Source organism: Equus asinus, chromosome 9 (genome assembly GCF_041296235.1).
Source record: "Equus asinus isolate D_3611 breed Donkey chromosome 9, EquAss-T2T_v2, whole genome shotgun sequence".
Taxonomy (NCBI): domain Eukaryota; kingdom Metazoa; phylum Chordata; class Mammalia; order Perissodactyla; family Equidae; genus Equus; species Equus asinus.
Genome location: NC_091798.1, coordinates 77,135,904 through 77,151,878, shown reverse-complemented (window position 1 = coordinate 77,151,878; position 15,975 = coordinate 77,135,904). Strand labels below are relative to the sequence as shown.

At 35.3% G+C, this 15,975-nt stretch overlaps 1 protein-coding gene across 10 annotated transcripts in view; it reads right to left on the bottom strand.

Annotated features, from left to right (window-relative positions):
• Positions 1-15,975, bottom strand: part of KIAA0825 (KIAA0825 ortholog) — a 373,989-nt gene that overhangs the window by 185,433 nt on the left and 172,581 nt on the right. For all 10 annotated transcript variants that reach the window (XR_011505937.1, XM_070517755.1, XM_070517756.1 and 7 more), the window contains 2 exons: positions 11,006-11,230; positions 3,839-4,247 (listed from right to left, as the gene is read on the bottom strand). Coding sequence is in view for 9 of the 10 variants with exons in the window: in XM_070517755.1 (XP_070373856.1) it covers positions 3,839-4,247; positions 11,006-11,230 (634 nt within the window). In the remaining variant the exon portion in view is untranslated. The remainder of the gene's footprint in view (positions 1-3,838; positions 4,248-11,005; positions 11,231-15,975) is intronic.

Below are 15,975 nucleotides of genomic sequence, written 5' to 3'. Positions count from 1 at the left end.
GAGTGCGGAGAGTCGACGTAAATCTCATATTCAAAGCTCCCATAAAGACTTCGCTCTGAGAGGCAAGCCTTCCCAAACCACTGCAGTGCCTATAAACAGCGCCTGAGAACTAAGCACCTGAAAGCATTTTTAAAAATTGAATTGTTTCTTTTAAAACATTTCTTTATTGCATTTATATTCCTATCTATAAAACATTTTCCCATTACTGCAATTGTTGAAATTGCTACAATCATGGGATGAAAACAAAACATTTCTTTTTAAGAATGTGTAAGAAATAATTTGTATTTTCTCTTTGAGGACAAAAAGTATCTTTGATGCCAGAAGCAGCTTTGGTATTCTGTCTTTTGTAGAGTCCTCTTTACACCTGTCTTAGAACACATTAAAGACTAAAGTGTCAAAGGGGGAGCCTATTATGCTAAGTATAGGCTGGGTGCTTCCTGGCCCTGTGTTACCACTGGGGATTTTAAATTGGCCTTCTGACACTTGTTGCCTTTTAAAAACATACGCCCCTCTCCTGTTTCTTTCCGGTAACAGATACTTAGCAAAAGTCACTATCCCGATTATTCTTCCAGGAAAAGGGCCTATTATCACCACATCAGGAATGTGCAAGTTATATTTGTGAAAATTTCTTTTATAAGAACTCATATGATTCTTATTGATTTTAAATATTATTTACATAGTAATAATGGATGACAAATTTTTTTTTTAAAATCTCAAACTATACCAGTGCAAAGAAAAAAATCATGATACTCATCTTACATCATATATATTCTACACTAATTTCCTTATTACAACTGCTATTAGGATCATGCTAGGTTTTGCAATCTAAGTATTCTTAAGAAAACGCATGGGTTTCCACTGTTTCTCAGACTAAATGAAATTTACTGTGGTGTAATCAGCTATATACTGCAGTTCATTACAGAGATTTTGCCATGATTATAAAATTAGTTCTGCTAAGAGTCAGTGCCGCTGACCTGAAGACTGAACCAAATGATACCCAGCTGCTGGACATTAACTTTCATATTGCTTCCACATGTAGCTTCAAAACATCCTTCTTTTAAAAAAAAGAACTTTGCAATCATATAAGCCTTGCTAAAAAATAAAGCAAATTCTTCTCTTAGAGATATTCATTAGCTAGAGTAAATCTTTAGGGACAAAAAAGACCTTGTTGTAATGGAAAGTTTGTAAATATCTTTTTGAAGCTTCATACAGCTTGCAAGCAAAATTTCATGAGGTATTGTAGAAGCTGACATTGAAAAAGTTGAGACCCTCTGACAAAAGAGTGTCTCAGTGTCAGCCCCTGAATTGTATCCTTTCCTGTCCATCACTGTGCAGGTGAAGCAAATGATTGGATTCAGTCAATGCTATGATTAATGAGTTCCTCTCTGGATTTGGGACTGCCTATCAATCATGTCATTAGGGAGAATGTGCCCTGAAAGAGGCAGACCTTAGCCAAGGAATAACTACATTAATCTTAATCTGTATATGCACCCAGCCAGCCAAGTCAGGGTCACCATGATGAAAAACAATAATCTTCAACTCGACAAATTACTTTGCAAAGATAGGCATTTCTTTACTTTTTGGGCTGTGTGTTCTCCAGAATCTAAGTTGACTGTTTACAGCTTGAGTGTTACTACAAAGTGAAGGTTATTTTAATGAATAGTAATGCTCTCAGGCAGTATGCAAGACAAGGAATGCTTACAGCTGCCACCTCTCCACAGCAGTTATTTTCACAATTTCCATAAAATCAAACTTAAATCTGGATGCAAGTGAAAGAAATCTAGCTAAATGATATGTAGTTCCAAGATAATCTTCATGGGGAATTAATGTTTCATTTATCTCAACAGAAGAACTATTTTAGTTTAAATGATTACATTCTCATACTTTAAAAAAATCAGGGTAAAACCAAGGCAACCCTCCACCTACATACAGACATCATGGTTTAAATTACATTTTTCTCATGGTATAGATAGATCTATGAACTAAATGATCATCAATTTGTGAGAAATGCATAGAGGTGGAAGTTCTCTAGTCTATCAGACAGCCAACTTGAAATCAAAGTCAAGAAGAAACATTCCTGTAGCACCCAAATCCTGTAAGAGATTTTATTCAGAATCTTTGAGGGCTGGAAAACACTTTTAAAAATCAGCAGTTCTTCATTTTGGATGCTTGTTCCAACAGATAGCTAATCAGCCAAATATTAGCTAGAAAACTCCCTATATAGGCCACACCAGATGTGTTGGTTCTGTTTAGAAAACAACTCCAACTTTTAAATTTTAAAAACTTTTAAAGGAAAAATTTTACTTATAGATTCCTGTATGCAGTCCCAGGTATATTACTGAGACATTACTTTAAACTGATCTTATTGATAGACTCCTAAATCAGCAGCATCATAAATTTAACCTTGTAACTATAATCACATCTACTATTTCTACTCTCCTTTTTTCTCTCCCTTTTATGACCACTGCCATGGATAATGACATCTGGCCTTAATCTTTTAGTCATTGGATTAAAGCCTGTAAATTGGTATCGAATGCAAATGTAAAGATTACGAAGGTCACTGTCAATGTTACTAAGCATTTGCCTGACAGCTATTGTTATTCCTACCCATAGGATGCCCCAGAAGTAAATTTCTAGAAGTCAATATGACAAGACCAGGAAAATCATGATTACCTATATTTCTCCATTTGGATTAACATAAAGTCTCACAGATTAATATAAACCAGTAAAGAGTATTGGTTATAATACTAACCAGTGAGTGCAACGTATTTTAATAAAGTTTATAAATAACGAATGCTTACTAGTTATAAACTCGATGCTAAGAACTTTATGAAAGTTATTTTATTTTTCAAAACAACTCTATCAGCTTGCCTTCATAGCTGAAAATGAGGCTTTGAGAGATTCCACAACTCGCACAAGACGGCCCACTTACGAGGGATTTGTATTTCTCCATCTGATTCCAAAGGCTAAGCTCTTTACCTCTACGTGTGGTAGGAAAAGCAATAACTTTTAGTCATTTCCGGCAGAAAGTTATAATTGTATCTGCTAGCAAGATGAATATATTTTAAAAGAATGGGGGACAGTGTGTGAGAGTGCAAAAAGACAAAAGGGCTGGTTTAACGATCTTTGGACTATATGAACCATCACTCCTTTATCAATATCGTGCAATTCTATACTGAAGACTAATTTTAAGACAGAAGGACTCTATGTACATACTTAAATTCATTAGGGACCCCTAAAAATCTTTGCAATACCACAAATCACTTAGCTCTTGGTGACAAACCTATGAGAAGGCTGACATTTTCGTACAGAAACAGCTGGGTGTGTTTATAGCTTGAGTGTGATATGCCCCAGTTGCCCTCTGGGATTCTTACATTACCAGATGAAAAATGTGTACCTTTTTGACAATCAGGTACACAGAAAGCAATAAAAGGCCTTTTATATCCATTAATTCCTTCTTAATTTAATCTCCATGCCCAATCCATTTACAAAATGCTCCAGGCTATCCACCAGATACCAGTTTGCACACTGAAAAGCAGTGAAACCAAATTCTCCTGGGTTTAACTACCACCCTTTTCATCAGAAACCTTAAGATGGTGACTAAACAAGTATAATGTTCCAGTGTATCAATGGGGTTCAGATTTTAATAGGACAAGGAACGTCTAACGATCCAGTTTTTAATGGAATACTTAGCTTTCACTATATTCATCAAAGTTCCCTTGAAGTTAGCACAATGACCATTGCTGCCTATCTGACAATATTCTGTTGTTGTTTATTGGTGATTTTGTTATTGTGAATATATTTGATGAAATTCAGTGAAAAAAAAACATCGCTTTACCTTTCAGTGCTCAATTTCCTTGCTTTCAATAATTGGCGCTCAATCCAGTTGGGTTTTTGCTGCTCAATGCTCTGTCTGACCTTTTGGGTCATATGATTAGGGCTACTTCTCTGCTCTCCCATGATGCTTTCCAAACACACACAGATGAAACTGAGTTTCTCTTTACTCCATCTGTCAAGGGAGGCACCTGTTAAAAGTTCCACAGTGTTTCCATCCTCAAATATCCGACATATAATTACAATCAAGTTCCAGACAAGCAGGCCAGCTTTCTTCAATTCAACAAAGTTTTTTGACATTTTTCTCTCAGACAGAAAAAAGAAGTATTTAATTGGGGGAGGCAAACATGCAATCACTGTAGGTAATTCGCTGATTACAATAGATACCGCCTGAGCAGCGAGCCTGGTGCAGCCTGGGGAAGAAAAGACAGAAAAGGGATGATTAATATTAGCATTTTTTGCGTTCCATCACTGTGTTGTTTTGAGCATTGTGTGGGGATGTCTACTTTTTGTGGAGAAAATTGTTGAGAAGAGCAAGTGCTTGACATATTCTGACAGAGCTGTACTGGGGTCCCCTGTAGTATTGCCTAAAATTCCCCAAATCCTGAACTTACTTTTTGCCTTCCACAAATGAATATTACAAAAATTCAGAATTTTACTGATACTTTTATCTGTTAAGACTGCAGGTTTAAATGGCCCAGATGTGCTCTAATCAACACATGCAAAGGCACTCCTGCCGGATCTCTGTGTGGCCTTTGATACTTCTCTTAAGGCTTTCTCCTCCTCCCTTGGAATCCATGACAGAATCATTCCAGCTCGTGTCAGGACTGGCTCCTCTTCTTTTAGTTCACAGCCCAAAAGGCATCTCCTCAGAGACCCCCCTTCACCAACCCATCTAAAGCAGCCCCTTCACAACCTTCCCATTCCAGGCCCCCGCCCCTCCCTCTCATCAGACCCCATTTTGTTGCCTTATTACAGAACTTACCATCACCTAATAATTATCTCCTTTATTTGTCCAGTATCTGTCACCCTCCACTAGAATATAAGCTCCATGAAGGCACTGCTGTGTCCCCAGCACTTAGTGCCTCATATATAAGAGTTGTTCAATAAATATTTGTTGAATAAATGAGTCAACAAACTGTTTCATGGTTAGTTCTATTACTCTTCTTTGCTTCCATGCTGGCTCCCATCCTAGTTCCAGGTCCCATGTTAGTTCCATCTCAACTAATACCTTGTAAATATGAGTATTTGCTAAGAAGTCCTTGGTCTATTTGACTGATGATTCTAGATACTTTCCCTTGCTTGGTGTTATTCCACTCAAGGATTTACTAATTTTCCTTCTCTAGATCAAGGTTTCTGAACTTTGGCACTATTGTAAGGAGCTGTCCTGTGGATTTTAAGATGTTTTAGCAGCATCTCTGGCCTACACACACTAGATGCCAGTAGCATCCTCCTCATTTGTGACAACCAAAAATGTCTCCAAGAATTGCCAAAGCCCCCTGGGGGCAAAATCTTCCCTGGTTAAGAACCACTCGTCTAGACGATTCCAGAATCTTCAACCTTGGCCTTTTTCCAGGGTAGCAATCCTACAACTTCAGCGACCTGTTGGGCATTCCACTTCTCTGTCCTAGTCATCATTAACTCAATATAACTAAAATCAAATTAGTTGTTTTCCTCCCAAACTGGCTTGGCCCTCCTAACTCTTCCCCTGACCCCCATTTTTCTTCTTTTCTTCTTTCCTTCCTTCCTTTTAAATCTTTTAAATATTCCTGTTGATTCTTCATACCAGACCAGGGACCACACTGCCAAATCTTCCTAACCCCTCTTCTCTGACATCCAGTTTTGCCTCACTGTGACCATGCTACCAACCCATTCAAGCTCTTCCTCACAAATGGTACCTGGACTACCGTAGTACTCTCCTCAACTCATCTCCCTGCTCCATACTATGCCCAGCCCCTCCTCTGCACTGTAAAGCCAAATTCATGTACTTTGAATTTTATTATCTAATTTCTCTGCTACAATTGTTTTAGCTGTTTTCCACTGTTATGAGATCAGTTTCCAGAGTGTTGCTGTCAAAACGTTCCATGGTCCAGCCTTAGCCAGTTTCTGTGAACTATCTTTGTTTTATCCTCTTTGCTTTTAGGTTTCTGAATATCTCATTATTCTCACAATGAATGCCCTCTCTCTTCATGGGTCACACATATTGTTCAACTCTTGGTTCAAAGTCCTCTCCTCCTGTGAATTTATTTGTACATATTATCGATATGACTATTTTGGTAATTAGGTCCATAATGTGCCATGTTGTGTCATCTTTTGTATCATCATCTATTATTGTTCATGTTATATTGTTATTTATGTCTTCAGGAGTTGTCTTTACAACGAAACTAAAAGCTCCTCATGAGCATGGAAAAACATCTCTTTGCTCCTTGAGTATCCCACAAAATCTGCCACGGCGTTTTAATCCACTATGTACATAACTGAATTTGAACATTGGAACTGAGTGAGAAGTTAAAAGAAGGTAGCTTTGAGTTCTTCAGTAAAACATTCTTTACTGTTTTTACTGAACAAAAATAATAAAACAATGTGAAAGATTTTTCAGTATATTTGTGACATTTAAAGAAGTTACTCTGTTCTAAAAAAGTACAAAGCTCTTGGAAACGTGTCTAGTTTAGTGACTCCTCAGAAATTTACGACAACTTAAGAATCATTTTCAAAATTAACTGGAGCTGTCTTTGTAAGTTTGTAAAGATTGGGTCCAATATATATTTGAATGGTCTCATAAGACTACTGTATTAAATAAAATAATAAATGTGAAAGTACCTAGTTTGGTACTTGGTAAAAAACAGTTCCTCAATAAATGTTTATTTTTATTCAAATGATATGTTTCAGTTAGGCTTAAAATATAGATAAAGCAAATTTAAAAACTCCTTTGTGACCACTCTTCTCTGTGTTCTTAAATTATTTTAATATTTTATTGTTCTTTATGTGTTTGTGTTTCATACTCCCTATTCTACTGTCAAGTTTTTGGCTTAAAAGATTATATCTTATATTCTGTTTATCTTAGAGGGCTTAACTGCAGATACTAGGTAAATATTTGACAATGTAAGTAGATATCAAGTAAAAGATGACCAATTCTCTTCACACCTGCACTTCTACTGAGATTTTATACAATCTGAGGACTCCAGGTACTCAAATCCCCAACGACTTCATTAAAGCTTAAGGCAAATTCCAATCAGAACCTTTAGGCTGATGACAAATTAATAAATCTATTTGACTAATCACAGGAGTTCTGAGGCAGCGATGATGTTAACGACACACCAGAGAGGGGCCTTTTAAGAATGCCACACGCTCATTTTTCAGTCTTTATTTAAATAAGTTGACTTCTATCTAAGCCATATACATGTAATATATTCTAAGAGCCATTCCAGTTGCAGAGCTGATAAAATGTGAAAAAAATGTATGTCTTAGAATGAATGCAATGTGATATGTATATTTACGTATTTATCATTTCTTCCTTCCTATGCATGTACTACTGACTGTAATAATATATTTTGTGGACTATAAAACAGGCAAAAAGAAAATTTACAATGAATGAGGCAAAGACAAAATAATGTCTTAAACTTAGTTTTAAAATTTTGTTTATTAATGGTATAAAATGTCAATAATAATTTATTGAGTGAGGATAATGTGATTTAATATGCTTTATGATTTTTAAAATCTGGGCTTAATACCTTGTGATACAGTGATTCAAAGGTCAGTTTCTAAGTTCAGTTTGTTTCAGTAGTCGGTTTTAATGGCTGTCATAGGTGAAAAAGCCACTACATGAGCACACATGGAACAAGTGTGTCAGTAACTGTGCTGGAGAATCAAGGTACTTGTTTTTCAATCTCAGCCACCAAACAGGCAAAGGCTATTGTTGAAATTTGACTAATACATATTTATCATCTGTGATGTCAATTAGTTGTTCTTGCAAACACTTTGAAAAATATTTCATTTTTGTATTTTTAAGAAAAATGTTCATGAATCATTGAAACTCTTACTTGGAATATTCTAAATCATTTTAGAAAACTCTAAGTTCTTAAGTGTGCAGCCCATGATATTTTTGTGGGTGATACTGGGTTTTATAAAACTAACATTTCTGGGTTTTATAAAACAAACTACCTTAATGACTTCTGATAGCACTGTGTGTCTTTCTGTCATCAATTTCTTCCTCAACAATCTGCATGTGAACTATGCCATGAATATATTGTCCTTGCAGTGCCACCTCCGGTTCCTTTCCAGAATCCATTGTAGTTAAAACAATTACTTCAATGGTTTTCCCATAAAGCATTCTTTGTATTTAAAAAGTAATTTAATGCTAAGAAAATATATTCTCTGGTATATCTTTCATTTAATTGTTGTCAAAGAAACAAAACAACTGGTTCTTTGTGTATCTGCTCTTTGAAACATAAGGGAGCAAATACGTAAGCTGAGCTTTACCAGAAGCATCTGAACTTTCATTCAACTCTTTGGTAAATCTCCTACACTGTGTAATTTATTATAATATTTATTTCTTTAAATCTTCACTGTTTTCTATGTAACAGTATTTGTTGGCAAAGAAATGCATTTTAGTTTGTCACCTTAGTGTTTTCCATGTTCCGTCATTTTCACTGTGTCAGGAAGGAAAAATGTTCCCTTAAGCTAGTGACTATTTGTCTTTTAATAAGTTAGAATCCTCAAAAGAAAGCCTCTAAACATTTATCATTATTTAGATAAATTCTGCAGAGTACTATATTAAATATCACTTGACTTAAAACATTGTTGAAAACGATTTCAGAGGTTTGTGTTCATGTTTGGGATGAAATCTTTTGCTAATCAAGATGACTTCAAACTATCTTGAGCTAATATCTCACAGCATAATACTCACTCAGGAGGGATTCACATTGCACAATAATGTATGGAAAGCCATAGTTCAAATGGTTTTCCAACACATTTCCTTTTTTCATTCTTTTTATTTTTGGCCAAATCTGATCAGATCCTCAGTGTTTTACCTTAGACCGTGGCTGAGAAAGAGCTCCTGCTGGGAAGAGGAAGAAGCACGAGCCTTTCCACCTTGCCATTGTTTGTTCTTCCTCACGTTCCCAGTATTACTTTTAAAGTGCAGTTGGTCTGTTTATTTACAGGAATATATTAATGCCACTTACGTGTTTTGTAATGATTAATTTTGTTAAAACTAGATTCTGAAATACAAACGACAACATTACTTCATTACTGGATGCTGAAAGCTAAAGAAGGAATGAGGTTACCCTGTCCATCCCCTCCCCAATAACATTGTTCCCAACACACGACCGACCGGCTCACTCACAGACCAAGGGAGGGTTCAAATGACAATCTCCATATGAAACTTTAGTAAAGTTTAATTTCTTTCTTTCTTCTCTCACACCAAAGAATTGCCTTATACTTCCCCTGAGGTGTTTGCACCCATTTCGAAACAGTTATACTAGTCTTCAAGCACCAGGAGGAGATATCTTATTCATAGTTTACCTCAGCCCCAGTGCCTGGTATGTAGTAGTGGTTCACTTAGTAAATATCTAGTGAATGAATAAGTGATCAATGTCTGGCATGTAAACATTTTCTGTCTTGTATACTGTAGTGAAAATAAAGGTTGAGCACTGTCAGTCTAAAAGAGGCAGAAATGAAGAACAATGGTAATTCTCCTATTGTCATATCCACCTGAAATGCACAAAATGCTTTATAAAGACATTTTCCTCAGTCACCGTCTTTTATATATTTACGTGATTTGGCACTCCTTATGTTTGTCTATTGTAGAAGCGTTGTGCTTCTACTCTTCATGATAATTTTATGAAGAATATTAGTTGGTAAGGAAAATCACAAGAACTGGTATCTATAAAGTAAGAATTTTTTGGAACCAGAGGCTCTTTGAAATGTTATGGAAGAATTCCAAAATGCTTGTAGAAAGCAAAATTGTTCATGAATAGAACAACTTGAAAACCACAAGCAAAATAGTGCTACTCATATGACATGATATTTTAACTATAGATCATGCCTTTTCAATTGCTCAAAATCTATGAAATATCCAAAAGCTAGGATGAAGGAGAGATGCTAACAACTCAGACAAGGGAGAACTTAAGCAATGAAAGGCTGACATTTTCCAATTTCAATTAAATGGCTTTACTAGACTCAAAGGCAGTTTAATAGGGCTTGGACAGAATTAAAGCATTACTATGAAAGGTCACAGATAGATAATTGATTTGAGTTTGTAATATAAGGTCGCCGAATAAGAGCCACATTATTTAGGATCTCCATAGAGAAGAATGAAAGAAAGGCTAGTCTCTTCAAGTGACTTCAGTGGGTTCAGCTTGAGTATTTTACTGCTGAAAGTTTCCTTAGAGTTAGTGAAAAAATATTCTTTTCTAAAGATGACTATAAAAGGGAAAAGTATTATTTCAAAAACCCTAAAGAAGATTCATGAACATAGATATATAATACACATTTAAAGGAATCTTGTGAAATTCTCGGAAAAGTAGAAACATCTAGGTAGAAAGAAACCACGTAAGAAGAGAGGAACTGATTAATAAAATAAATGATTAATGTAGGTAAATGATGGTTCTTAAATTCACTTGGTAGATGCACTGTGCTGAATAGGAACAACACACTGAATTCAGAACTATAGGTACTGGGAAAAAAATAACCCTGTCAGAAGAATACATAGTTACTAAACGGGGTGCTATTTTTGACCTAAAAGGTACACATGTAGGTGTGGTAAGAGAAGAGAAAGTAATAATTTGTAGATGCAGGAGGAAACTTCAAGGAAGGAACAATTAAAGTAAATATCAGAGTGATCTTCTCAAGAGTATGAATTTGAGATTACTCAATATATTTAAAGGAAATTAGTCAAATCATGTGACTAATCTGTGAATATTAACATAAACAAAATATCCAGAAAATTCTGAGTTGGTAGTTAAATAAAAAAGATGACCATGTGAGTCATTTTCATTTCTAGTTTCCCTGATTATATGGCTCACAGTAAAGAAAATTACAGGTCCCAAATATATAGGGTAGAAAGAAGACATACAGTTTACAAATTTTACAGTTTTTAGAATTTTACTTGATCTCATATCCTAGAAAATTGCTTCATGAGGGATATGTCCTTACAGAAAAACAAATATACCTTTGCTTGATTTTTTCCTCTTCGTTTCGTTTGGAACATAGTTCCATTCTTTCGGAATGCTTTCACGCAAACGTTCAGGAACATTGTGCTTGTTTAGGTTTGTCTCACAGTTTCTCCCAGAGCTCATCACAGATATTATCTGCTGTACAATGTCCTTGACGGCGCCAGTCAGTGCCATTCTCAAACATCGGATGACCTCTAGCTCAGACTCCATGTACGGTGAAACTTTAAAATCAGATAGTATATTATAGTTAGCAGAATCTGGCAATATTTTCTGCCTTGTTCAACTGGGAATTCAGTTTCTCAATAATCTAGTTGAAAGCCATAGGAAAGGGGAGCTGCTTTTAACCTAGAAATCATATAATTGATAAATAGTCCATAAACATTTGAAAAGCAAGTTTCTTCTTCTTGGTAATAAAGGGAACGACAATTAAAATAACAGTGAATAGCAATATTTGCTGGTGGTTTGGAACTTTACTAGTGGAAATAAAATTGTATGACCTTCTTGGATGACAACTTGGCAATAATATCAAAAGCTTTAACATTTACTTACCTGTTAACCCACTTCCTCCCTCTCTAGGACTTTATCCTAAGAAATTAATTATGATTATGTAAAGGATATAAAGAAAAGCTGGAAATAATCTAAATGTTCAATAATTGGTGATTTGTCTAATTAGCTAAGGTATATCCATCTGCACAATAAAGTCATATATTGTCTAGCAAAAAAAATAAAAGCAGGTTAGAAAAGAGTATGACATATTTTTATTAAAAAATACAATCCACATACATATATAAAACAATTAAAAGATATACCCTACAATGTCGACAGTGATTATCAATGACTGATGGGATTTCAGGAGATTTTCCTCTTCTATCTTCTTCTTTTACTTTTTCTTCCTTGTTTTCCTCCTTTCCTCTCTCCCTCCCCTCCTTCCTTCTTTCTGCCCTCCTGTTTTCTTTCTGATTATATGTACTACCCACCATGAATATGTATCATATGTGTGATAAATGCAGTAAAAGTGTTTTTTTCTTTTTTTAAATGTGACTGGAAAGTCCTGGGACAATCATTTGAATCAATCAGAAAAACACCTATATGCTTTGTTTTCACCTCAAATTTCAAGGTGATAGTTTTTAAATTGTTAAAACCACCATGGTGAAGAGGATCTTGGTAATATCAAAAGTTGAGAGTTTAATTTTTTAACACGGCACAATCATTAGTTAGATAAGCTGTTGGTCTTTATGAGAATGGCGGAGGATATAGCTGTCTGTCTTTTTAATGATCTTTTGAGAATTTAATTCATTGAAGGACATAAAGAAGCCTTCTTCCTGTAACAATAATCAATATTCATTTTGGTTGAACTCTTTGTACTCAAAGGTTAAATACATCTCAGTTGTCTAAAAATTCTGGAAAGCCAGAAATTCCTCTATTTCCTTTTGTTAAAAAGATATTTTCATTCTTTTTAAAATAAAATCAAGGAATTGAAGATGATAGAGAAAATAATAGACCTATCTCAAAGAATTATTCGAAAATTATATGAATTAATTTGTGTAAAGTAACTGGCACATAGTAGGCACTATGCATTTTCTATTATTATTATTACCTAAGTTAAGAGTTTTCTGGAAAAATCACAATGTTACAGTGTAGGGCTGCCCAATGTTCTCTTGATGCAGGGTTCTCAAACATCTTGAGCCACAAGATACTAGGGGGAAAATTAATCAAAAATCCACAGATGTCTATGGTAGGGATAAGATACAGATAAAGAAAGAAGAAATGGAGAAAAGGGAAGAAGCAGGAATAGAGAAAAGAAAGTAAGTGGCAAGGCCTTCTGGTTTCTGGCTCTCCATATAATGTACTTGGAAGTTGTCAAACTAAAAAGCTGAACAGATGGAAAAATCAACAACTCTTCTTGGATCTGTAAGAGAGGTGAGGATACAAAGCAAATCACTGCCCCCAAGACTGGAGAGACAAACAGGTAAACACAAGGAGTCATGGCTTACTGGAGTGGAGACTCACAAGCAGAAACTACCATGGGAACCAGTGCTGACACAGGAAAATCTGAACCATAATTGATGAATTGCTGGAGGCTCAGTGCAGACAAGTCTGAGAATTGAAACTCGAGGGGGATCCTATTATGAGGCAGCTGCTACACTTTTGTGAGTTTTACCTCCAGGAGCTCAACTAGGTTTCCACAGTAAATATCAGAGAAAAACCCCCTAGCGCTTCCAGCAAGGGGAAGGTAAAAGAACAATTGAAATAGGCCAGAGCATGCTGTTCTTCTTAAGGCCTGCTCTCAGGTGAAACTACGAAAACAGAGCCTAACCCACGGGGATAGTATCAGAGCTTATCCTGACCTAGGAGAAGGGAAAGACCCAACTCCAGCCCCATGAAGCTATATCATCCTACCAAAGAGGGGAGAAAAAACTGGGAAACATTTGTGAAGCACACCATCCAGAGGCATAGGCTCTCTAAATGACTGAGACCTAATCAGAGGACTATAGAACCCTTCCCCTCTCCCACACAGCTCTCCACCACATCACTAAAGGCATATTTACAGCAGTTCCTTTTACCCAGTACATCATGTCCAGCTTTTAAGAAAAAATTACAGGACATACTAAAAGGCAAAAAAACACAATTTGAAAAGATAGAGCAAGCATCAGAAACAGACAGAATGTTAGAATTATTAGACCAAGAATCTAAAACATCTATGATTAATGTGCTAAGGGCTCTAATGGATAAAATGGACAGCATGAAAGAATCGATGGGCAATGTAAAAAAGAGAGATGGAAATCCTGAGAAAAAAACAAAAGGAAGTACCAGAGATCAAAAGCACTATAAGAGAAATGAAGAATGCCTTTCATGGACTGATTAGTAGACTGGACACGACTGAGGAAAGAACTCCGAGCTTGAGGATATCTCAGTAGAAACCTCCAAAACTGAAAAGCAAATAAAACAAAGACTGAAAAAAAAAGCAAAACAAATTATCCAAGGACTGCAGGACAACTACAAAATGTGTAATGGGAATACAGTTGAAGAAAGCAAGAAGGGAACAGATGAAATATTTAAAACAATAATGACTGAGAATTTCTCCCAAATTAATGTCAAACACAAACCATAGATCCAGAAAGCTCAGAGAACACCAAGCAGGGTAAATGTTTTAAAAAAACTATACCTAGGCACATCATTTTCAAACCACAGAAAATCAAAGGTAAATAAAAGTCCTAAAAGAAGCCAGAAGAAAAAAACACTTTACCTATAGAAGAACAAAGATAAGAATTACATTTGACTTCTCAGAAACCATGCAAACAAGAAGAAAGTGAAGTAAAATATTTAAAGTGTTGAGAGAAAAAACTCACCAACCTAGAATTCTGTGCCCTGCAAAACTATCCTTCAAAAGTCAGGGAAAAATAAAGACTGTCTCAGACACAAAAATTGAGAGAATTTGTTGTCAGTAGGCCTCCCTTGCAAGAAATGTTAAAAGAAGTTCTTTTGAGTGAAGGAAAATAATATTGGTCAGAAACTCAGATCTACATAAAGTAAAGAAGAATAAGTGAAGATAAAATATAAACTTTTATTTTTCTCATTCATAATTAATGTAACAGATAAATTTGTTCAAAAGAATAATAACAACAATGTATTCACTTACTTATATATCTTACATATATATACTGATATATACTTACATATGTTTGCATATAAATGAAATGAATGATAGCAAGAATACAAAGGGTGGGAGGGAGGAATTAGGATTATTTTGTTATTATAAGGTACTCAAACAAACCTGTGAAGTGAGGTGTTATTTGAAAGCAGACTTAGATTAGTTGCAAACTTTCTCTCTGTATCAGTTGCAAACTCCAGGGCAACCATTAAAGTAAGAAAAGAAGTATAACTGATATGCTAAGATAACAGAAAAAATGGAATCATATAAAATGCTCCATTAAAACTGACAAAGAAAGAAAAAGAATGGAAGACAAAAATAGGAACAAAGAGAAAGGGCAACAAACAGAAAAAAGTAACAAATACAGTAAATATTAATCCAATTATATCAATAGTCACTTTGAACATCAGTGGTCTAAAAGCAACAGTTAAAAGACAGAGCTTGATCAGTGGGCACCAAAAAACAAGACCCAACTATGTGTTGTCTACAAGAGACCCACTTTAAATATAAAGACACACATAGATTAAAGATAAATGGATGGAGAGAAACATACCATGCTAATACCAATTAAAATAAGGCTGGAGTAGCTTTATTAATTTCAGGCAAAGCAGACTTCAAAGAAAGGAAAGTTATCAGGAATAAAGGAGGGCATTACTTAATGATAAAGGAGTTATTTCTCCTAGAAGACATAAAAATTCTTAACGTGTAGTTACCTGACAACAGAGTATCAAACTATGTGAAGCAAAAGTGATCAAACTGCAAGGAAAAAAATAGATGAATCTACTATCATAGCTGGAGACTTTAGCACCCCTCTATCAGAGACAGATCCGCAAGTAGAAAATCAGTAAAGACAGAGTTGAACTCAACAACACCGTCAATCAACTGGATATAATTGACATCTATAGACTACTTCATCCAACAACAGCAGAATGCACATTCTTCTCAGGTTTACATTGAACATTCACTAAGGTAGACCACATTCTGAGCCATCAAACACACTTAACAAATTTAAAGAATAGAAATCACACAATGTCTGCTCTCAGACCACAATGGAATTACACTAGAAATCACTAACAGAAAGATAACTGGAAAATCCAAAAACCTGTGGATATTGAACAACACACTTTTTGATAACACATGGGTAAAAGTAGAAATCTCAAGAGAAACTTAAAAACATTTTGACCTAAATGACAATGAAAACACAACTTATCAAAATTTGTGGGATGCAGCAAAAGAAGTGCTTAGAGGGAAATTTCTAGCATTGAATACATATACTAGAAAAAAAGAAAGATCCAAAAATCAACAGCCTAAGTT